Source organism: Conger conger, chromosome 16, assembly GCF_963514075.1.
Source record: "Conger conger chromosome 16, fConCon1.1, whole genome shotgun sequence".
Classification (NCBI taxonomy): Eukaryota; Metazoa; Chordata; class Actinopteri; order Anguilliformes; family Congridae; genus Conger; species Conger conger.
The window spans coordinates 6,103,669-6,127,726 of record NC_083775.1 but is presented as its reverse complement, the minus strand read 5'-3'; the positions used below and the strand labels follow the sequence as shown (position 1 = coordinate 6,127,726).

At 39.8% G+C, this 24,058-nt stretch overlaps 2 protein-coding genes across 2 annotated transcripts; both read left to right on the top strand.

Annotated features, from left to right (window-relative positions):
* Positions 1 to 6,195: 6,195 nt before the first annotated feature.
* Positions 6,196 to 8,759, top strand: hoxb6a (homeobox B6a). The gene is made up of 2 exons (XM_061223860.1): positions 6,196 to 6,637; positions 7,908 to 8,759. The coding sequence occupies exons 1-2, from the start codon at positions 6,211 to 6,213 to the stop codon at positions 8,165 to 8,167; spliced, it is 687 nt and encodes a 228-aa protein (XP_061079844.1). The 5' UTR covers positions 6,196 to 6,210; the 3' UTR covers positions 8,168 to 8,759.
* A 1,950-nt stretch (positions 8,760 to 10,709) lies between these two features.
* On the top strand, positions 10,710 to 12,914 carry hoxb5a (homeobox B5a). Its single transcript, XM_061224798.1, has 2 exons — positions 10,710 to 11,371; positions 12,017 to 12,914. The coding sequence occupies exons 1-2, from the start codon at positions 10,789 to 10,791 to the stop codon at positions 12,262 to 12,264; spliced, it is 831 nt and encodes a 276-aa protein (XP_061080782.1). The 5' UTR covers positions 10,710 to 10,788; the 3' UTR covers positions 12,265 to 12,914.
* Positions 12,915 to 24,058: the final 11,144 nt, after the last annotated feature.

Sequence of the window (24,058 nt, the reverse complement as noted above, 5' to 3'; positions counted from 1 at the left end):
TGTAAATGACCGAGTGGGACAGTGCAACGCAGTGCTATTATAGTCGCGGCTTCACGGTAATGGTGGAGAAGATTGGAACGACAGCAATGTCACACGAAAAGCAAGAACGGAACGGTTTTGACATGGCTCTCAAGAGATGGAGTGACGGATTATCAACAAAGGTAGGACGTGTTGTGATGCACTTTTCGGTTTCCTTTTTTGCGGCGCGGGGGAAGGGGGAGGGGGGGTAGGAAGTAGGTAACATGTGTTGCATACATGGACGAAAAAGTATTAGTTTGCATTGGGTACATGCCCATTAATGCGTAAAGTTGTGCTTGCCATGCGCGCAGTCAAGTATTAGTCATTCGTGAGTTTTAACATTATATTATTGATTTCGTTTCCTTGCAATGTATGTTGTGGAAATACATCAACATAGAGTGGCAAGGCGAAAAAAAGCTCTCTGCAAATCGTGGCTGACTCTCACGAGAAAGCGCGCCGTCCGTTGTGTTCAAGCTGGAAAGACGAGACGCGGTGGGGTTTGATGGAATAACCCTTGAAAACCCGGTTTTGCCGACATGTCTCTCTTACGTGGATTGCTTAATAAAGAGGCAAGCCGCTATGCGACATTGGCTCATTCTTGACCTCGTGATATGCAGAGAGACATGGGGGGTGGGGAGGTGGGTGGGGGCTGGGGGGGTTTGTATAGATATGTATAGACTAGTTTTTTATCAAACATTTGCATATTTCTACTGATTTAAGAAAGCTAAATGTGTGAGAAATGTTCAAATTAGACTGCATATGGGGACCACAGTCTGCGCAACGAAGGCGAGGCTTGTCATGGTGCCTTGCAATGCAGCTCTGCAGCGTGTGACAATGGTCGCCATTTATTGCAGATTTCCCACTCTCAGCTGACACACGGCGCCTATAAACCAAACTATACTGTTTGATGTCCATTTGCTTCAGATACCTCCTTCTGACCCCCCTACTCTTGGACCCTCAGAAAATCAATTTTAAATGTTTATTATGTCTTAGATAAAAACTCAAATTCACAGATGTAACATTACTACTAATATTAGTACTAGTTTATTTACTTGGCTGAATACATTACTAATTCTTGAAGAAGAATATAATTGAAAAAAAGAAAAAAAACTGGCGCCCATTGCATTTAAAATGACTCCATTTTCAATTTCCTTTTTGGCATGTATATGAATGATGCGTTAACAGCATTGTAGTCTTATCCAAGCAACCACTGTCAGTGACCTCTGAAGGTGAAGAATTATAATTCTTATTTCTAGCAAATCTACCAGAGTACATAGACACCTAGAACGGCAACATATATCTGAAAATAATACAATGGACTTGTTAGAAGTAATAATAATAATAATAATAATAATAATAATAATAATAATAATAATAATAATAATAATAATGAGAAGGAGAAGAAGAAGAAGAAGAAGAAGAAGAAGAAGAAGAAGAACAATACCCATAATGATGATACTAACCACAATAATAAGCATTTAAATATTAATATATTGCAATTCAATTTTTCTTATTACAAATATGTATCACATTATCCATAGGTAATTGAGAGACTGCGCATCATAAGTAGCATACATTTGTACAAGTATCACATAGTGTGAAGAGATGCTATGGTAATCCGTCAGATTTGCAGTGGCCACTACTTATTCCGACGCGCTCTCGTGACGTAGTCATTTTTGTTGCAAGAGTTCCTTTCCTTACTCTTTGGTGCCATCTAGCGTTCACTTTACAGCACAGAAAACGTGATAAACGATAATTTGGCCTCTGCCTGCGTGTGTGCGCACATATACAGTTGTTATTTTACAGTGCAATGCATCGGTTACTGGCATGATTTTCGATGTTTCACTGTCCTTTAAATGTGTGCCAGCGTTACTCGCAGCGGAGCAAACAGAGAGGCGAAAGATAGGAGCGAAGGGGAGGGGTGGGCCTGCAGCTGGGCGATACTGAATTGGGAAAAGAATGCAGTGGTTGTAAATTCTTAGGCTGTTGTTGCGGGTCTTTGATGTGCCTGCTTCTCCGCGAGGCTTGCACCACAAGCAAATGCAGCTAAACAGGGCTTGTCCTGTCTCCCGTTTTCCTTACAACAACCTCCACAGCATCAACAGGGACATTTTTAAGCACACTCTGGGTCGTCGCCACACCGTGCCTGTGTTGGAAGGATGCACACTCACACAGTGAGTTCCAAAAACTCTTCCAGATTTTTATTTTTATTTTATTTTGCTGGTTTTCTACACAGGCCCGAACACACGCAATAAGCTGCAGCGCGTCTCTGCCTATATGTAATGCAACATTTGTGTAGAAAGGGGCGTGTTTGGGCTGAGAAGGGGAAGGGGATGCATGGAATTTGAGAATGGAGTTTGTGTAAATGTGTGTGCGTGTGTGTGTGAGACAGAGAGTGTGTGTGTGTGTGTGTGTGTGTGTGTGTGTGCTTGGGGAGGGGGTGCCAAAGTGAACACTGTTTCAGGGAGGATTTGTCCTTGGACCACGCATTAGTTTAATATCATGTCTGTAGAATACTGGCAGAAGGATATTATGCTATTATGTTTTTCGAATATCATAGTATGCTACTGGCCAGATGTTTTCAAGAATTACGTTCTGAAAGAGTCATACTCGCACATTAATTAAGCCTGTATTTTACCAAAACAATGCTTGCATTTTGTGCAAATGACTACTGCCCAATGTATCGGTGGTGTAAAATGTATTTATGAACGTATTTATTTATTTATTTATTTATTTATGCAGCAGAATTTTAGTCGCTCTTTTAGAAAAAATAACTCAAAATAATGGACAACTCTTTGGTAACTATTGTTCGGCTAAATGCGCAGAACACTGTTTCAAAGTTTCGAGTCTTTGGACGCTTCCATTAAATTCGCGATTAAGCGGCCAGGGACTAAAGTACATGGACTAAAGTGTATGGACGGAACTCAGTGAAACGCAATGGAAAATTGAATAGTTAAGCCTTATCTAAAGGCATGGGAAAGGAATTATATCAGGTAACGGTCTAATGGGGCCGCACGAGCTCAAAGCCTGCGAAGGACGAGTTATCACAGTAACAATTATGAATAGCTAAGAAATATTCAGTCCGGTCTACCAGAGACAAGAGTCATTCACCCGCCGGGCAACTGCTTGCCTTAACGTGGCCCTGAAACCCGAATAAGCCTGGTTTTCGTTTTTTTTTTTTTCCAAGAAAAAATGTTCTTCTTTTTTTCTTTTTTTCTTTTTTTTACCGAGGAACGTGTTTCGAATTCTTTGCGGGTGTCTTTAGATATAGAACACACCTCCTTTAGAAACGTGCAGCTGATGACTGCCAAGGGTTGCTTATTATAAATTACTTTTTTTTTTTAAACTTATCCCATTTGTTAACTAGCTACATCTATCCACTTACAGTTTAACATTAGAGATTTCAACCAACAATTGTCTGTATTTTAAACAAAAAATAATTAGTGTATAAACATAGTTGTCACATTAAAATGCAGTCGTACTTTAGGTGTAGGCTTCATATATGGATTAAGCCAAAGGCGCGCACTAACAGCAACACGTTTTAACCAACGTAATAAATTTATGGGGACAAATATAACGTTATGCAATCACTTCCATGAAAAACCTAATTTCTGTTCGCCAGCAATTAGAATAAAGACACAGACGCACACACATAACACAGACACAGGCGCGCGCGCGCGCACACACACACACACACACACACACACACACAGACACACACACACACACACACACACACACACACGCAAGCACACACAACTATAGTTTTGAAAATGTACTATTATTTAATGTATTATTATTTATATATTATTATTTAGCTGTTTCTGGCATTACAAGTGGCTATGTGCTATCTAAAATACATATGGCGAAAATAACAGTCCAGCATGTGTGTTTTCAATTCAGTCGCAACGGTCTGTTTGGAATTTAGACTTTCCCTGTGAATATGTGAATATTCCCGCCTACTCCTACAAATACAGCTAACCTTTCGACGAGAAATAAAACATAGTGAACTCACACTAGCAATCTTAATATGTTAATAAAATGCAAAACAACGGAAATATATTTTTGCAAACTTTAATGTTTCAAATGTACAGAACGGAAAATAAATGATAAATGAACAAAGTAAGTACAAAGGTGTAAAGACTACATCATTATATATATATATATATATATATATATATATATAGTATATGGTATACAGCCAAATTAGTAGCTGAGAGCTTATTTATTATTAGCCTGCTTTATTGTAATTACCAAAGTATGTTACGACGGTAACAAATACATGTACAATTAAGTAATTTGCAGACAAACGAATAAATATATTAAAAACTATGAAGTCTTGAATCATACTTACAGGCAATGCACACTCAAAAGGTCTTCGTGGCAGTTATTCGACACACAAAATAGACTGACACGCATGTTTCTCTGTTTGCCTTAGCAAAACTCAACATATTATAAAATGTCCGCCTACGAAGTGCTTGATGGAGTTCCAATCCGGTGTCCATTCTGGTGCTATTTCGAACGATTTCCTTGTCGGTGTGTTGTAGTTCGGTCTTTTTCATTCGTTGCAAATGCTGTTATTTCCACCGGAGTGCTGCCAAATATGTTGATATGCCTCCGAGTCCAACCAATTTCCTCAAAGGGTGAAAGATCTGTAACAAGAATAAGACGTGTGATAGAAACGGACTTGAATATAAGTGCCATTTCCTGTAGGATTTTCCCGTTATTTTAGTTATGAATTATTAGTCATAGGAAGCAGTTAACAACATAGTATTCGTTAACAACTAGAACAAATACAGGGGACTTGGAAGGTTAGCTCCCCAATGTTGGTTATGTATATGCACATTTTTAGTTTGGAAATAACTATTAGAATGGCGGAGAACGGAAAAAAAATTCCATATCCTATCTCAGAATAATAGTCCCAAGCCTGCTGAAAAGTACTTTGGTTTATTTCTGGGGGCTGGGACATAATAATAGCTCATAACTGAGACGAGCGACTAGCCGTTTCAGCACATGTGAACCTGACTCGGTTACATCAACTTTATAATTTGTCCTTGTAGCCTAAAACAGGCAACTCACGACTTGTGGCGCACACCAGAACCAACAACAACACGTTTATGTTGCTTTGGGATATATAGCCTACATGTGAAACTTACCGGGAATGAAACGATATTTCTGAGGAAATGCAACCAGGACAGATACAGTAATACACAAGTGATATAATAACAAGGGAAATACGCTGTAACAATCAGTCGAACAGCGTCACTCACGATTTACAACCGGGACGCTGAATTATGACGATAATATAACTGGATATCCCTTAATCAGTCGAACTGCCTCAATGACCGCTTACCACAAGGACGCGGAATTATCGCGATAATGTAACTGAATATTCCCTTTCACGGTTAAAGAGCAGACGCGGCAAAGACACCGAGTAGGCCTGTGGGTTATGTTATTGCTGCCACAGTCAAACTTACTTTATTATTACACCGATGAAACGGAGTGGATGAAATTCAACTAAAAAATAGAAGATATAGTCTTACACTGGTAGGATACCTGTACTTCATGTATTCAACAAAATTAAATTAATAGAAAAATATTTTTCAGTGTTGAGAAAACCTTAACGAAAGATACGCAAATGTTGACAGTATATAAACAGAATCTGTGTATGGGCTATGACATCATTTAAACCTTTTTAAAAAAAAAACCTTGAATTTTTTTTTCTTTTTTTCTTTTTCACGGTGAGGATTAGCAGAAGGCGATTCATTCCCAAAAACAATTAGGCCTAAGTATATGTGCACGCACTGCAGACAAGTGGAGTGTCGATATATTAAACTTAGCGCTCTGAATCCCAGCATGATTTGTGTTGTGTAACCTCATTGGTAGGGGAGACGGGGGGAATAAAAAGGCGAGCTCTGGTTTGCACCGGGGTCCCTCGCGCATGCAATCAGAGTCCCCTCATGGGTGCTATTTTGCTCTCGAGGACGCACGCGATTGGTCAGCCGCTGATCAGATGGTACGATTTCCCTCTGTCCCGCACTGGCACTTCGCCACCCCCCCTACCTCTCCCCCCCACCCCACCCCACCCCCCTCCAGCTAAAACCCAATCTCCGATAAACTACTAATAGCTAAACCACTTGGACTATAAAACACAACAAATCAAAAACCAAGGAAAAGCACTGTACCCTCCCAATGAGTTCCTATTTTGTAAACTCAACTTTCCCCGTGACTCTGCCCGGCGGACAGGAGTCTTTCTTGGGACAGATACCGTTATACTCCTCCGGATACACGGATCCTTTAAGACACTACCCCGGCGCCGCGTATGGAGCTTCCACGGTCCAAGACAAAGCTTACCCATCCGCGTATTATCAGCAGGCGAACGGTACCTACAGCCGGCCCAGTACCGCCGGTGCCTGCGACTATGCGGCGGCCAGTTTTTACAGGGAGAAGGACCCCGCCTGCGCGCTCACCAGTTTAGAGGAGCACTCGCTCGTCTTAAGCCAGGATCACCGCAAGACCGACTGCACGGGGCAGGCTAAGAGCATATTCGCCGACGGTGACGACCAGAAGCCGCCGACCGCGGTCTACCCGTGGATGCAAAGGGTGAACTCTTGCAACGGTAAGTCTGTTTATCGTGAACATTTTTCAAACGGTTGGACAGTTCGCTGCTGTGTTGTTTTTTTTCCGTTTGCTTTCCGCTGCTACCATAGTCAGCCTTTTGCATGAGATTTCTACTGTACAGAGCGGACAGACTAAACAGTGGGGAAATAATGTCGCTCTGCCATTTAGCTCCACAAATCCACAGCCGTAAGCTAGAGGCAGCATAACTCAACCAGTAAACTTTGTCGTACTTTCAGTATTGTGTCGCCTAGTTCAGAATAAGATTTTTTTTTGCTTTTAGAGCTGCACATGCATGCGTTCATATCCGGAAATGAAAGTCGTAGAAATAATCATAAATAATCATAAACCATAACAGAAGCAACCACAACAACAAAAACAACACTTTTGCCGTTTTGACAAGACAGAGTCTCCTTGTAACAGCGTCCAGCCATCATAACAAACACTGCTTGGATACTATCAGTACCCACGCCACACGAGCAGGGAAACGCGCTTAATTCTAATACGCGTTGACAATAATACGTGTTGTACATGAAAAATGACAGAGGAACACGCCGAACACAAAAGGAAAATGAATGAGAGCAATTTATTTCAAGTGGCATGGAATCTCACTTTTTTTCTCTCCCAAGTACAGTGGGGTTACTGTCTTTGACAGCAAAGTAGACTATACACGCCATAATCAAAAAGCCACGAAAGTGTATCTTCGTGCGTATTCATGTTTTAATACACACGTTAGTCTACATTAATACTCGAATGTACCACTCTGATTTGTTTTATAACGCAAGGGGCAGTACTAGAACACACAAATAAGTTCATCTTCCATGTTGTGCATCAGAGAACATGTACTGTTTTAAGACTGAGCACTTGGCTATGCCTGATTAATTTAAAGATATAGCCCATGAAAGGTTTAATTTTCTGAATATAATATAGATTAAAGTGGGGCCGACGCTGGTTCATTAGGTTAATATGTGTGTTTTGTGAAACGAATTGTACTAATCGCATTACGACGTTGAAATCTGAAGCTAGCAATAACAATAAAAATAATAGCCGTGCTAATACCCTGTACATTTGGTTGAAGAACTTTGCGGGATTCGTTTTTTTTTTTTTGTTTTTTTTTACTATCTTCGCTGAACATAAGAGAAAGGAGTTAGGGGCTACGTTGAATCACGGAGGCTATTACAGTTCCCTGACAGAGGCTGACTGTCACCGCTATAATTGCCCGCACGACGTTAATGTTTGACTTTCCTTTTTTCCCCTTTCTTTTCTGAAAGGAACCTTCGGTAACCCCGGCCGCAGGGGTCGTCAGACGTACACGCGCTACCAGACTCTCGAGCTGGAGAAGGAGTTCCATTTTAACAGGTATCTGACCAGACGGCGCCGGATCGAGATCGCTCACGCGCTATGCCTGACTGAACGCCAGATAAAAATTTGGTTCCAGAACCGCAGAATGAAGTGGAAAAAAGAAAACAAACTTATAAATTCGTCGCAGATCAGTGGAGGAGAAGAAGAGGAAAAAAAGAGGACAGAATGACAGAAGAAGAGGAAGAAGAAGAAGAAAAAAAAGGAAAAGAAATGCAGCTACAGCTTGTCATCGTAGAACTGAATGACGGTTTCTTTTGTCTTGAAACTTGCACCAGTGAAGTTTGTGTTTGGTAAATTCGTCGTAGCATTCCAGAAGTCCATCTAACTTCGCATATTTACTTGTTATTTTTATTTCTCATATTCTTGTTTTATATATTTTGTAAATATTTCGGGAAGCAGTGACGGGTATTGTTGTGGCGCGTCTCCCCTTTCTCTGCAATGACTAAAATGTCCATTTAACGAACCTATTCGAAATATATGTTATATTCGTGTTCATATTTAAGCTATATAAAAATAAAAGGACATGGTCCTTGTAAGGTGAATTGATGTATTTCCTTTGTATGTTAAATTCCCAGAGTCTAATGTGTTTTTCTTTTCTGAGGGAGAAAAGATGATCTGCTGAAAAAAAAATCTGAACTACCTACACTGGGACAAATGTTTATTTTTTATTAATTCTGTACATTGTTGTGTTTGTAGTTTTGTTGTTTCACAGAAAGTTTTCTGATGTAGAAGTCATTCAATAAAAACAATGTTTCAGCTTACTCCCCGATGTCTGATGAAAGTTTTCTAAGTTTTCTAAGGGGGTTAGAATATTCTTACGGCTACCTGGGCATTGCTAAGGTAATGCAAGGTTCCAACTGATTTCTATCTACATTACAACTGAGATATTTTTTTTAAACAATGTACTCCCCCCCAATCAGCCCAACATAAAGAACAATTTTCTGTTGTACGTATTACCACATGTGGACCGCACAGCAACAGTAAAGTATGTCTCAGACAATTAGGCATGGCCATTCATATTATTCAGGCTAAAACGAATGAACACCTCGGGGAACACAGGTGTTTACTTAGGGATAGATTTGCCCGAGGGCGCTTCTCATGTTGAGATTTGCGCGCGAGCTGTAGGGCTGCAGGTAGGGAGGCACGCGGCTATTAACAGCCTTTCCGGTATGCAAGGTTAATTCCTGCGACTGATTACGTATCCACAAAAAGTCTCAGGCAAGCAAGTTTACAATCCAAAAGTGAAAGTGACCTCGCACGTCGTAAAGTAGTCCATAACTATTTAGAACGGGGGGCGAATCCTCGCCACTGAACTCTGAACAAACTTTGCAATGTACGAGCCACACGTTGTATCCGTGTATATAATCTTTCTATACACCAGGTTATTTAGTGAAACTGTGAGCTATGTTTATTTATACACGTTATGTAATGACCGATACAGGAAGAACAGCGTCTACAACCTCAACGCCGCACCCTACTTCCATGTTTGTGACATAAAATACTTTGAAAAGAACACCGTGCGATTGTCCCTCTGCTACTGAATCTAAGTCAGAAGTATTACATGATATAACTTACAAATGTCCATGGACATCTAATGGTTTTGTCAGATGCATTTTCATACTTTGACTACTTACTTTTTATGCTACATCTGCAGCCCCGTACTAAAGACCGGTCAACAATGTCTTTCCTTTCTAAATACATTTAACTACCTGTATTGCGTACTACCTGTGTCTTTCAATTATACCTGGGCCTACATACACGTATATATTCGAGAATTCTATTGTTTGTCCGTTTAGTTGTATACTGAGAATAACCACGTAGGCTATATGCGCGATAGCAACCATGCATTTAGCTTGACTCTTTGATAAAAATGATTTGGCTAGGAGATTCAGGTGAAGATGCAAAATATTATGACAAACAGCCATTCCAAACCGTATTTGCTTGCATGCAGAAATTATTTTCTTCAAGCGTTTATACATTCCAGGCTTTGCAGTTTTAATTAGAATGGTGATGTATTTTGGTGGAAAGAGATCCTACTTCTGCATATGTCAAGAGTATGCCATATTACATTTCCTTTGCTCGTTTTGTTACCCATCTTCCTCTGACAGCTAGACAACTGGCAACACAACTAGCCTTCAATTTAATTTGAATTAAATATAGCGGAATTATATTTTGCAAAAAAGCAACGACTTCAAGGGCATACTTCCTCTGTCAGATGACATAAAACTGATATTATTGTTAAAGTGGGTGTATTCTTTTTCATTAGAGTAATATTAACGCCTTTTTCCGTGGCTTTATGCATCGCTTGGCGAATGGGTCAATAAAAACAATAAATATGTAGATATTGTTATTCTAACAGTCGATAAGGAGGATAATGGGGAGGACAATTAATTTGCATCATCATCTGATGAGGAGCTAAAACCGAAATAAAATGGAAAAAGGTCCTCCTTGGCTGCAATAAACTTTATTCCCAGTAGGTGACGCTCTCAGCCAACGCGGAGAGCAACTCTGCTGCGAGGAGGCACATACTGACTTCAGCCTAACGACTCTCATCTCGTCATCGTTTGTAACCATAGAGCATGAATTACCTCTTGAAGTCATCAGTGAGAATTTACGACTGGTCAACAAAAGCACGTGATCCCCAAACGCACCCCCACCCCCATATTTGGCCGCATACATAGCAAAAACGAAGTACAGTGCATTGCTATAATTCATTAATACATCATAAATCGTGAAGCACCGCGTTATAACGACCAAGATCTACAAATCAAGCCCTCTAAAATACCCTAAATGAGCTCTTACTTTGTAAACTCGTTCTCAGGGCGCTATCCAAATGGCCCCGACTATCAGTTGCTAAATTATGGAACTAGCAGCAGCGCTATGAACGGTTCGTACAGGGATTCCGGCACCATGCATTCGGGCTCTTACAGCTACAACTACAATGGGATGGACTTAAGCGTCAACCGCCCCACTACCGCCGGCCACTTTGGAGCAGTTGGGAACAACTCCCGAGGTTTCCAGTCTCCAGCCCGGGAGACGCGTTTCAGACAGCCGTCGAGTTGTTCGCTCGCGTCTCCGGAGCCCCTGCCTTGCGCCAACAGCGAGACCCTGGGACCCAAAAGCTCATCGCCCCCGTCCGATCAGAGCGCTACCGCGGCGGGCGGTAGCCTCGTCAACACCAACAGCACACATTTCACAGAATTAGACGAGACCAGCGCCTCTTCCGAGACCGATGAAGGCAACCTCCGAGTCAGCAACCCCGCACCCCGGACGCAGCAGCAGGAGTCTACAGCAACCTCCACGACTACAGCATCAGCGGAGGGGCAGGCGCCACAGATATTTCCCTGGATGCGGAAACTACATATTAGCCATGGTACATACATGTCGTATGTTTTATCTTTTATATGTGAGTCAGGCAGTGCCTTGTGTTCTATTTTACCCAGCGGCTGCTCTGTGGTGTAGACCCTGGAACTGTGGGCTATGCCACGAAAGCGCCATAAATCTATCGAGAACATAGCCAGGAGGGAATGGGGAGGATAGGGGGAGAACAAAACGGCAGAGAAACTGTGAAGTTAGTATTCCTATGCAAACTTAGCTTTAGCCTATGTATTGGATAATGCTGCAGTAACGATATGATAGTAGTAGCATTTAAGCACATAGGGTGAAATAAATCTTGGAGGTGAAAAGGAAAGAAAACAGAAAAGTTATGTTCTGGGCAGTGGAGATTAGAAAAAAAATGAGACAAGAACGTGGTAGAATATTTAAACTCGTGGACTGCAAGTAGGGGTGGGGGTGGGGTTGTTTTTAAAGTAAAAATATTAAAAGATTATAAAACGCGAGTCGAATATGTGCACTGTACGGTTTGACAAGTCGTTTGACGTGCGTTGCGAGCGAGTCGCGATGAATACATGTATGTAAATGATGTGCATGATAAAGTGGTTCGCATTCTCATTTTTATTATGTAGCAGTGGTCCTCTCAACTAAATGCTTATTCCAACGTTTTGTCCACACTGTTTAGATATGACTGGACCGGACGGGAAAAGGGCCCGAACTGCCTACACCCGCTACCAGACACTTGAGCTGGAGAAAGAGTTCCATTTCAATAGGTATCTAACCCGGAGGAGGAGAATAGAGATAGCCCACGCGCTGTGTCTCTCGGAACGGCAAATTAAGATCTGGTTCCAGAACCGCAGGATGAAATGGAAAAAGGACAATAAACTGAAAAGCATGAGCCTCGCTACCGCAGGCAGCGCTTTCCAGCCATAAGATCCCCTCATGTTATAATATGCGGATTTAAAAAACAAAAAAAAAACAAAACAAAGAAAAAGCAAAACAAGAATGAATTAAGAAGTAGGACAAGATGACATTATTCCTAAGTACTGTACAGTGCGGCACCTTTCGGCATGTTGATGTTTTAGACAACTTACAATATTACTGTGGTACTGATAATACAAACTTGTGTTGAGCTGTTGTTTTATTATTACTGTAGTAATTATTATTTGAGAAGAAGAAGAAGAAGAAAAAAAAAACTCTCCAGTGTCCGTTGTTGATGGTATAAATATCGTTTAGGTGTCAAGTGGTATGTTGATGCTTTCCAGACAGTTAGCATGTGAGCTCTTAAATGTCATAACTTATTTACAATCTGTAACAAGTGTGTAGTTTTAAGTTTAAAACACAGAGGCTCCTCTGCCGAAATAATAAATAAAAAAATTAAAATAAAAGACATTGCATAGGCTGCTATTCACCGATCCCCACAGTCTCTGTGTCCCTGATCCCTCAACTTTTATGCGATACTTTTTTGGGGGGCTGTTTCGTTAGTTTGTCATGTGTTCAGTTCGTTTATTTATTTTATTATATATATTTTTTCAAATGATAGCCGGAAATAAATCAAGATTAGATTATCCTGTCTCCATTCACACGTGTGTATAATTATTTTCCAAGCTGTAAATGTATATTCGTTCTTAGAAAGGATGTATATATTTGACATTTTTAATGTGACTAATAGGCTATTTGTAGTAGGCAGAGTTAATGACATGCGCTCTGTGAAAAAAGCAATTGTCAAGTCCAACTGCCTGTAAGCATTTCGCCAATAAGCTTTTTGTATTTGTTTGTAGCTTAACTTGGAGTAAAAAATAAATAAAGTTTCTCTAAATCAGACCAAATGTTTCAAGCACGCTGGTTGTATTTATGAGACCCCTGCCAATTCATGAAAAATAATTTGCACATCAGGTGTTAATCGTACCAAAATGCGAGATACCGTATCGTCTAATATGACTAAAACGGCAAAAAACAATCGACAATTTTAATTAAAAAAAAAATTCACAAGACATGCAAGGTATCAAAACGTTTCCATTGCTACGTTATGCGCCTTGACAACCCACCAAATTTGTCCAACTATGCCGCCAACTTGGAGAAAAAAAATATTTTCAATGGCATCTACTATGCCCAATATAATTCTGTACGTTGGCCCACTACTACATTATGAAGTAAAGTTCCGTCATATGATGGAACCCTCATAACCAATGGCGTACCTTGCCAGCCAACAACGTCAAGTTAGAAGACGCGCTCCTGTTCCTGTTCCTGTTTAGTTAAAACTATTCCCTTATATCTAAAACAAACTATAATGGCTCCGCTTTTGTTAATGATTTTCCAGATAGGAAAGACAGCCCCTCCCGCACTATCTAGCCTATATACTTCCCTTTCAACAAACAAACACTGAACTTTTAAACTTACCGTTGAATCCACATCGTTATGCTACTTCTGACGCTACTTTTGAGAGATGAGTGGAGTTCCTGCCAAGAAGCCCTCTGCCTCGTCTTTCCTGGCGGCCTACGTTTTCAAATTTTGCTTTACCCATTGCCAAACTACACCAAAAGTAGCTATGACATTTACATGTCAAACGTATGAGGGTTTTATCTTGAAGTTAGATCGTAAAAATCTCCCAGGCCATAGACAGATAGCCCTTACTGGTTCTCAAAAGTCACGTGGGGTCCATAAAGTTAGTTTTATGGTTTTGGGGAGTTGACAATGTACTATATATTTCACATTCTAGAATACAAGTGACGGTTTAACTGCTTCGAAGGGATTCTAAAGGGTCAGTAACGAGAGAGCACACCGCTAAGCCAGTTCTGAACCATTGCTTGCTGTGTCTACTCCCTGGGTTTGTCAATGCGGGGTTTTAGAGCAGGAAAAGCAGACGAGAGACTGGACCAGCACTCAGTAAGTAGACTACATTTGTTCCATTCTTTACGCGATGTGGATTCAACTTCCTCGTGTGCGAGTTACTGAGAGTAGGAGCGAAGAATGATCGTACTTAATTAATTTGGAATCTTCTACCGTCGAGTAGTTTTATTGTGGTGGGGAGCGCATCGGCTTAAGTTCATTTAAGGATTTCAATTATGCTTTGTGTACGTGAAGGCCCGGCAAGGATCCCACATGAAGTCTATGTGAACTGTGTGCTTGCTGTATTATACGTGTGCTTGTACAAAACATATTCTTCCTGAAAATATAAAAATCAACATATTTATATGGGCTATGTACCTTTCTTTTTTCCCTGATCTTTCTGGTGTAATGAATGTATTCATATTTGGCTGTGTGCTGTTACAAACAAATGTACATGTTATGTGCTTGTGACTTGCAACTTGGATAATAGTGGCTCAATGTATTGAAATGGTATTAAAAACAAGTGAAATACCTAAATATACAGGCTCCAAGAGCAATATTTAGCTTTAGACTACCTGACTTGGCAAAAACAACCTGGGCTAATTGTATAGGCTATGACGCGGATACACAAACTAGAAGCCACTTTACATTGCCATTGCTCATTTCGCCTCAACTCATCACAATATATTGCCTCCAAAAACGTGTGAGCGATTAATTCATAATGAACATGGAAAATGCATTTCAGTTGACATAGGTGCTTTCCTGGAGATATCAATGAACCCGCCTGTGCTCCAGTGGTGAAATGTCATGTTTGTACTTACATGCAATAGGCCTATTTTTGAAACAGCACAATATGACACAGGACTGCGGAAAGGAAGCGAAACAAACGGCAGTTATTTCAAAATAATAATAAAGCGCTTGAATTTTACCCGCAAAATATTTATGCGGGGGAAAATAAGGACACGCGCGCATGCGCGCGCACACAGACGGACGGACAGATGAACGCACACCACACGCACACTCATACAAGCGTGGTACCTAAATACATTCGTTGCTTTTCCCCTTATTGTATATATTTAATAATCTCCGAGCGCACATGTAAAGTTGGAAAGATATCCTTCACATTGAACTTCTCTGTTTTGTCACCTCAATTAAATAGTTTGGTCACTGAGCGTATGATCCTATAAGCGAGATTGTACATAAGAGTGCATGCATTTATATTTATGTAGATATACTCATTTTAAATAGTTTATCTGCATTATAACAACATATATATTTAACATATATATTTCCAATCCATTTATCGTCTCAAAGGCCCTTATTAGCCAATGAGTTTTCAAACCAAAACGTTTTTCCGAAATTCGTTATGATACCGGACATAACCCTTTATCTATTCTGAATGGATAACACTATTTATAAGCCTTAATAAGCTTGAAGAGGTAGTATTCCAATCAACATATCTGTTGGAAAATAATATATTTTAAATAGCCACCGTGTTTTAAGATAAACACATATCTCATTTTAAGAACGTGTTCTGTTCGAAACTACGCATCAAATCATCTGTTCAGATATGTGGTTAATGAACTGTTCATTATTCGGGTAATTCTTTTTTTAAAATACATAACGGGTACAGTATTCGTGCAATGCTTTTTAGCCTACCTACCTATCGCTCAATGCATCCGCACTTACACATATTCAACAACGATCATACATTTGAGAATCGAGCTGTTGAAAATCATTTAAAAATCATATTCGTGAAGTGAGTTTGTTTAGTTATAAGAAAATCTAGAATAAGGACAACGCACGCATTAGGCCTACTCGTCGACAAGTCGGGTACTGATAGCACAAACCAAACGGCTGTGTTTTATGTTTCAGTTAAAGTTCATTTCGTTTTTCTTTCATGCAAGTGTATGTCCAGAGACATTATGAGAGAAAATACACAGCATTCCCAACTGTCTCGCCAAGAAAGACAGATTCTCTATATTTTATGGCCGATCGGGCCTACTGACTTCATAACCAGAATGCTTCATATAGAGATGGCGTGTAAAGTGTGATTTTGTTCAGATGCCATCAACAGTCAAGGCTGACAACATTCTTAAATCCATATCCTCAAATTTTCAACTTTATTGCCACAAATTCTGCTCTTTCCGACTCAAATTTCTTAACATGGGTGAAATTGATATTTCTACTCTTCCTAGTTGTAAGGGTTAACGTCTTTAAGTTGGTGTTTTATCCCCTCACTTATAATATGAAAAGGAAGTTCCCAGGAGTAAACAGGAAGCTGAGGGAGGTCATCCATTGCTTTTTTTCCATCGGCTTCCTTTCTTTAAAGATACAGTGTGGCCCCCGTGCTGAACTTCCAGAGACGCGTCTCTTCCTCTTAAAACTTCCCTCCTTATCTTAGTCTTAAATTCTCTTCGGTCACATTCGGACGGCACAAAAGTAATCCAGAAAATCCCTCCTTCTTACCCTGAAGTCAAACAACAGAACAAAACTGTTTACGCGACTATACGTTTTTCAATGACTACAGGTGAGTTAATACACGAGTGGGAGTCCTTCACAAAAGGTGCCTGCGAGTGAGCTGTTTGAGGTGTGGTCCTGTTGGCCAAGAAACAAAGCATTTTAAAGCTGTAGCAAAAATAATTGGAAACATGGAATATCAAGAAAATGGAGCGTCAACATTTTCTTTAATTACTGAATAATTATAACAACAACACCACCACCAACAACAACAACAACACTACTACTACCACCACCACCATCACCACCACTACTACGACTACTACTAATAATAATAATACATTGCTAAAAGGTGGAGTGAGGTACAAGGGACAACACGGCACATATCTGTAACCACTGTTTTTTCGTATCCAAAGCAGAGACTCTGATCGCGCTGCAATTGTATATTGTTTTCAGATCTTGGAAAAATAATTTAAGCTCATTAAAAAGAAACATGGCCTCTGAAGATGTGAACGCAACGATTCTGAAGGATTAAATAGCCATTTAAACAGTAGGCTATAATATGTTTTGCATATTGTTTGGGGTAATCTGTGAGCATATCTCATCAATAATTCATAAGGTAGGGATCATCGAGAGGTCAGCAGACGGGAGCTGCGCAGGTTCTCGACCGAGGCGCAGTTTAACAGCTCGCAGGTTTATCGCACAGTCGCGCCGTCCGCCCAAGCCAGGAACAAAAGGAAACAATACGTAAATAAATACATAAATAAATTACATTAAATTCATCACTGTTCGTCGTTTTATTCCCAAGTTTAATTAAAAAATATAACAAAAATGCAATCTATAACAACTATAGTAATAGAAATAGTAATATTAAATGATAACAATAAAATAATGATAATAACAATAATAATAATAATAATAATAATAATAATAATAATAATGATATAATATGGAATAACATTAAATAACATAGCCTATTTTAATCAATACAATGCGTGCTGTCAGCGTGCCTGTTTATTTAGGTCTTACATTGGGCACTGAAGCCAACACGTTGTACAGTAATGCGACGATATATGGCTATAATTAAGATACACGCATTATGTTCAGATAAGACAGTCAATACTGATAAGATCCGAGTTTGTGTAAGCAATATTCCACGATATGATTATTGATGCAAATATTTAATTTTTTTGTCTCCAGCCTAGTGCCAATGACAATAGCAAGAAACCATGAAAACCGTGTATAAAATACTAATATTTGATCTGAGGGATTATGGACCCGAAAGCTTACATAAAACCTTAGCTTACCTAAAAACAAATGAAGACAATCAATATTTACATACCTTTTTTTTTTTTTACCTAGGAATATAATTACCAGTTGTAGCCAAGGCTATTTAAGTAATAGCAATAGTAGTAGTAGTGATGGTATAGTATAATAGTATAGTAGTCATCGTGACAGTACCCTGCCTACTAGGACTAATAATAATAATAATAATAATAATAATAATAATAATAATAATAATAATAACAACACATATATATTATATAGAAGCAATCTCTAGACAGGACGAATTCTTTAAAGATTTTCACATTCGATATGCTGCACTGTTTGTTTTCATTTCCTGGGAAATACGCCAGATACCCGAGAATTGCAACGCTGCCCTATCGCCAGCAGAGCCCGCCTTAGACCAAGTTCACAGCCACGGAATGCGCGCTGCCCAGCACCCGCTCACGACACATATCACACATACACACACACACACACACACACACACACACACACACACACACACGGTGAAGTATAACCAAGACCACCGTTTATTTAAATGCAATATTTCCAAGTGTGACGAAAATGTAGGACCGTTATCGTAACCTTAAGCCGGAAGTAGAATGCATAGAATGCCGATCGCTTAAACAGTCCCTTGAACATATTCCATTGTACTTTTAAAAATGTCGTTCACTTCCTCTTCCTTTCATTGTGAATAGGACACACACACACACACACACACACACACGCACACACACATACACAATAAAAGCCAAGCAAAAAAAAACCCCAAACACACACACACACACACAAAAAAAATAGGTGGCAAACAGAAACATGAAATGCAAATGTGAACGCGAGGAGAGGTGCGGTCCCGCAACGCTCTTGTTATGAGACAGCGAAGGTGAATTTAGTCTCGTTAGTCTCGTTATAGCTGGAGGGGTCAACAAGTTGAGGGTCAAAAGTTTACGTCGTGCGTGATTCGGCTGTCGACTCCTTCTAGACCAATTGCTGCATGTCAGAGGCAAAGAATGAGAGAGGAGAAGGGGGAAGAGAAAGGGCCGAAGGGCCACGGCTTCCCTTATGATGAGAGGAATGATAGGGAGGCGAGGAGGAGGCACCGGGTTGACCTTCACGGTGTACCATACGGCCCCGACCGAGAGAGAAAAATGGGTAGAAAGTGCCGGAGATGCTCCCAGGGAAGACATTAGGCGCTGTTCCTACGCAGTGCGTCGCCTTGCCCCTAATAACGTTTCCCACGACTGAAAGGAGGAGGGCATATGTGGGGCTAGTGAATTGGCATTTTTTACATTTTATATATATATATATTTTTTTTTATTAAGTTGACTTTGGTTTGAAAGTGATCAAATGACACTGCTGGGTGCCTAACAATAATGACATGAACACGATGTGCCGTTGATGTAAAACGTGTGTGTGTGTGTGTGTGTGTGTGTGTGCGTGGAAGAGAGAGTGAGAGAAAGGGAGAGATTCTGTCAAGAAACGTTGTCATTAAAAAGAATATATACACTCCTTACAATGCAAAATGCGCAATAAATTTCGCTCCTATGCATTCTTTCAGTATTGCCATTGAATATGCTTTCGTTCAACGTAAGTCATATATAGCTAAGCACTGCATAGCTATTAAAATAATATTGAAAACAATAAACATAACTTTAATACAGTAAATTAAGGTATTTCACAATGAATCTGAATTCAAATCACAGGTTTAGCGCAGTGTAACACATATGAAGCGACCTCGAGAGCTCTTTCCACGCGCAAGTCTATTTATCGAATTCTATCATTCATCTGGCTAAGCTAGCTATAACGGTTTTTATCGTGAAACATACCTTTAACCATAAACTGAAATAAACAACAATTTAGAGAGGCGCAATTTCCCCATTCAGTCCTGGTTACTGCTTTATGTCCTCGATGTCTAACTATAATAATAGTAATATATCTAATACAGCCATCAGCAGAAGTAGTTTAACTCGACTACTGGTTGATATAGGACTGGCAATAATAAGAATTATATCAATCCCGAGAGTATGACTTCAATTTCAATGCAATCCTTTTCTGGGGATTTTTACCTTGGTCATATTTATTAAAAATGTTTCACTCGTCACTATTGATGCATTCAATCATTTTCAAAACATTTTGAAGAAACTTGAGAGTAAATATTGGTAAATATTTGTATTTGTGATCACAAAAAAAATCCCGTCGGGATGCAACGGTTTCGCAAATCCAGGATAGTCTGATGATCAGTTTTTTAAACATTTTGACTGAAAAATTGTAGGCCAACAAATAATAAAATTTAGTCGCAATAATAATAAGATTCCGTGAAGAAAAATTGACACATTTTGGGATTGTGACCATGAACTGAGTACTGCCATTTTGCAGCACGGTACATTTAGCAATTATAGCCCTGCACAGCCACGCGGCATGAATAATAAAACCAGCGAAATATTGTTAAAAAAACGACCTCCCATTTCAACGTTTTTACTAATGCACTGTAATCGAATAAGCCTAGCGCACGTGCTAGTTAATGGTGCGCTGGTACCAGGCCACATTGTTTATTTCCAAACGTTTAACACATGGGGGATATAAAATTACTTATCGCATAAAACTGTACAAGGAAAGAACAAAAAACATGCGTATTTCTTTCTAAAATAGTATCTTCGAAGTGAGTTGATTTTGAAATCAGTGAATTCAACATAAAGCACATCATTGATAGGCTAAATCATATTTAAACATTATTTATCTCCCTACAACTGGCTTCAAAAAATATAGAACTTTACTAAATATCCTTCACTAAAAACTCTACATGTACACATTCTTACACATATTTTATCCTAATCTGAACGAGTTCGCTTATTCCATGAATACACAACACACGGTTCGAATAGACGGAACAGAGACAGAAAAAGGAGAGCTAAAAGTGGCTAATAATTCAAACACATAACTTCGTTATCCTTCCAAAAATGCCATAACGTTATAACGTTAGTGCACGGATTCCAAATGACCCTGGATTCCAAAATAACGTACATAAATGGGAATCTATTGTACTGGAAAACACGTCCCATTTGGAGTTCATTCGAAGGTCACTGAATTAATTTTGATTCCATTGTAACCTTCACCGTTGCCTGGCAGAGACACACCATGGATTTCACGCGAATCACATGAATCACTACGATTTGAACTCAATAATTTATTTTTCGTGCGCAGATTAAGCGAGAAAAAAAAAAAACCTCACAATAATTTTTTTTAAGTGAAATTATTTTCCCAACACGTATTCTGCGTTGTTTAAACGGACTTAATTATTGGATTACCATAGCTATATTTCTAACAAACCGACAAACGTTGAAGGAAAAAAATGTCATTATATTTAAGAACGGACCTGGACATCGGACATGAGACAGTAGCGAAGTTTTTAGTTTTTGTTTATACAAGTATATTCAAAATGCACATGAACATTACGCATTTATAACGAAATACGTCGGACACATTACAGCGTTGTTGAATAGTGTATTAATAGTACATCTAAGTAAGTTATCTTCTGGTGGGCCGCTGTTTAGAATGCAGAATAACACCACCGCTGAATTTTAGCTATCCCGCTATTTGGATAAAATAAATATTAATGCAACAAAGAAAATGAAGAAATACGCTCGAGCTGTTCTTCAGACTCGGGCCGAAAGTGACCCTCCCCCACTCTCAGCCATTTTTCTTCAAAGTAATGACCTGGGCACAATTCAATATGACCAAGCAAGCTATGCATGCATTACTAAAGAAGTGGCAAGTGAGGCACCCAGAGAAGGGGTGAAACACAGGTCACCGCGTCTAACAAATATTAAAATCTACTGGGGCTTTACGACACGCCTAGCTGTTTAACAAAGACTTCCAAAGTATGAGATTAATACGAAAACTTGAGACTTCAGAACGAAACGCTTTTTAGCACCTGACGGTTTGTCACGACGGGAACGGTCGCGGCGTATTGTGACTTTTAGATCTATTGGGAGGGACGGTGACATGGCGAGGAAAACGGCGCTTCTGTTTGCGGTGGAAAGATCAAGGCAACAGTAGTGAGAAATCATTCGGTCGACCGAAGCTGCTTCGCGCTTTGTATTTTTTTTTTTTTTTCGCCGACTGTAGCATAAAATTGTAATATTGTGGTTACACGATTAGTATGCGGGTGGGGCGGTTTAATACATATCTTCGCCGAAGAACTGTGAGCAGAACTGACGTTAAACCACGCGGGGAGGGAGCGCGATGTGCTAAGGTATCACGGGGAGGTCAAAACCTGTGGCGCAAGAGAAAAGAAAGGGGGCCAAGGATCTCAATGCGGGGGGAAAAAAATGATTGGAAACGACAGTAACCGGAATACGATCGCTTATCGGGTGCGAAAAAAGAGGAAACGGGGGAAATGGCAGGAGCTGAAAAACTGTGCGAAGACGAGAGTAAGTAGAAATTTGGTGCTTCATTTACATATTGCACGGGTCTGCAGCAGGTGCCTGCCTGGACAGACCACGTGCTGAATACTGCAGCGTACCCCCCTCCCCTCCCGACTCATCAACTAGTTAGGCGATTACGTTAAATATATCGCTGGTTTATTGCGTAGTCCGTTGAATTTCTGTGTGACGGTTATGATTTGCGTCTTAGCTCTCAGCAGGATTTTGTCTGGTGCCTTATTTTGAATGCCCATCTGTAGGTCGGCTTCGTTAATCTTTAATTGGCATATAATGGCATGCTAGGTCTTGCTGCTGCTGTTTCGAAGAGACGGGTTTGGGGGCGAAGGCAAGGTCGGGGAAATCGGGGATGAAAGAGTTAGGAAATGCTGTTTGCATTGCCTGTTTGTTTAAAGGAATAATTATAAACGATAAAGGTTTCGGGGCCTCCATAAACATCCCTCCCAGAAAAGACACAACTCATTATAGCTCATTGATTAGCGCAAGATAGCTTGCATATCTGGAAATGCTGATCAACGATACGAGAGCGGTGCAGTAAGAGAACAGGGTAATGCAATTCAGAGTTGGTAAATGTGAGCAGGTTGTCAAGGTCCTCCGTGGAATAAAACAGGCCGGGGTTGAGTGTAGACGCTAGGGGTGCTGCTGTTTTTAATCTCGCTCCTTTCCTATGATTTCTTTTTTTCCCCTCACTGAATTGTAAAACGAAAAAAAAAAAAAAAAAAAAAAGGTCATTTCCTGGAGACACATTTCCTACGATTTGATTGTTTTTGTTGTTTTCGTAGATTTCTTGCTTTTTGACTGGCATTTAGTCAACCAACAACGAAACTGGCCTAAAGATAATAACAACAACAACAACAACAATAATAGCAATAATAATAATAATAATAATCGACAGCGACTTTTATGAAATGTGACAATAAATAAATCTTACATTTATATCGGCCTAATTTACTACACTCGAGCGGTATTATGTGAGGGCCACGGACATAGGCCGGTCCACGAAATCTCGCGAAAACAAGAAACGGTCCAAGCATTCCGATTGTGTTTAGTTTTGAAATATGCTATAATTTATTTAAGACGAAAATATTTCACTGAAAGACTGGGATGGCAAAGGTCAACCCACTGGAAACATTGCTCAAAGCACTCAGCTATGAGATAATTCAACCTAAATATTTCTTTAAAAAGCGTTCAAGTCCTACAATCTAAGAATGATTCTGTTTTTTTCCCCCTACATAATTCATAATTCAAACAAAGACAATTCATCGTTCAACAGCTAATGTTATTGATGTATTTACTCAAATACTTACACTCTAACTACGTACTGCAGTGTAATTATATATAGCCAATTACTAACACTTACACTTAAATATAGCAGTCTTGTATATGTACGTTTTCTTTCATAAAAATATTATTGTTAAACGGCCAAAGAAAGTCTGATCCTACCTTATCTGATACCGTATACTGCGAGAGTAAATAATTATTAGTCTGTCCGTCCGTGAGTTCGGAGGTCCTGTATCAGTGTCATGCTCGAGACCTGTTTTAAGTTTGCTTGAGAACATGTGAGAAAAGTCGTAAACAGTGCTCCTGTGCTCTGAGGACTGAATTTGTGCATATTTTATTGTTTTATACCCCTATCTCCGGATACCGAGTGTGTGTGTTGGGTGTCGCAGACGAGCAGTAAACAAAAACTACCTGTCATAAAACCCATATGT

Bases quoted from the DNA above. Each gene is read 5' to 3' on its own strand.
- hoxb6a (XM_061223860.1), top strand. From the start codon at position 6,211: ATGAGTTCCTATTTTGTAAACTCAACTTTCCCCGTGACTCTGCCCGGC. The intron at 6,638-7,907 runs GTAAGTCTGTTT...CTTTTCTGAAAG, and splicing joins AAGGGTGAACTCTTGCAACG to GAACCTTCGGTAACCCCGGC.
- hoxb5a (XM_061224798.1), top strand. From the start codon at position 10,789: ATGAGCTCTTACTTTGTAAACTCGTTCTCAGGGCGCTATCCAAATGGC. The intron at 11,372-12,016 runs GTACATACATGT...CACACTGTTTAG, and splicing joins GAAACTACATATTAGCCATG to ATATGACTGGACCGGACGGG.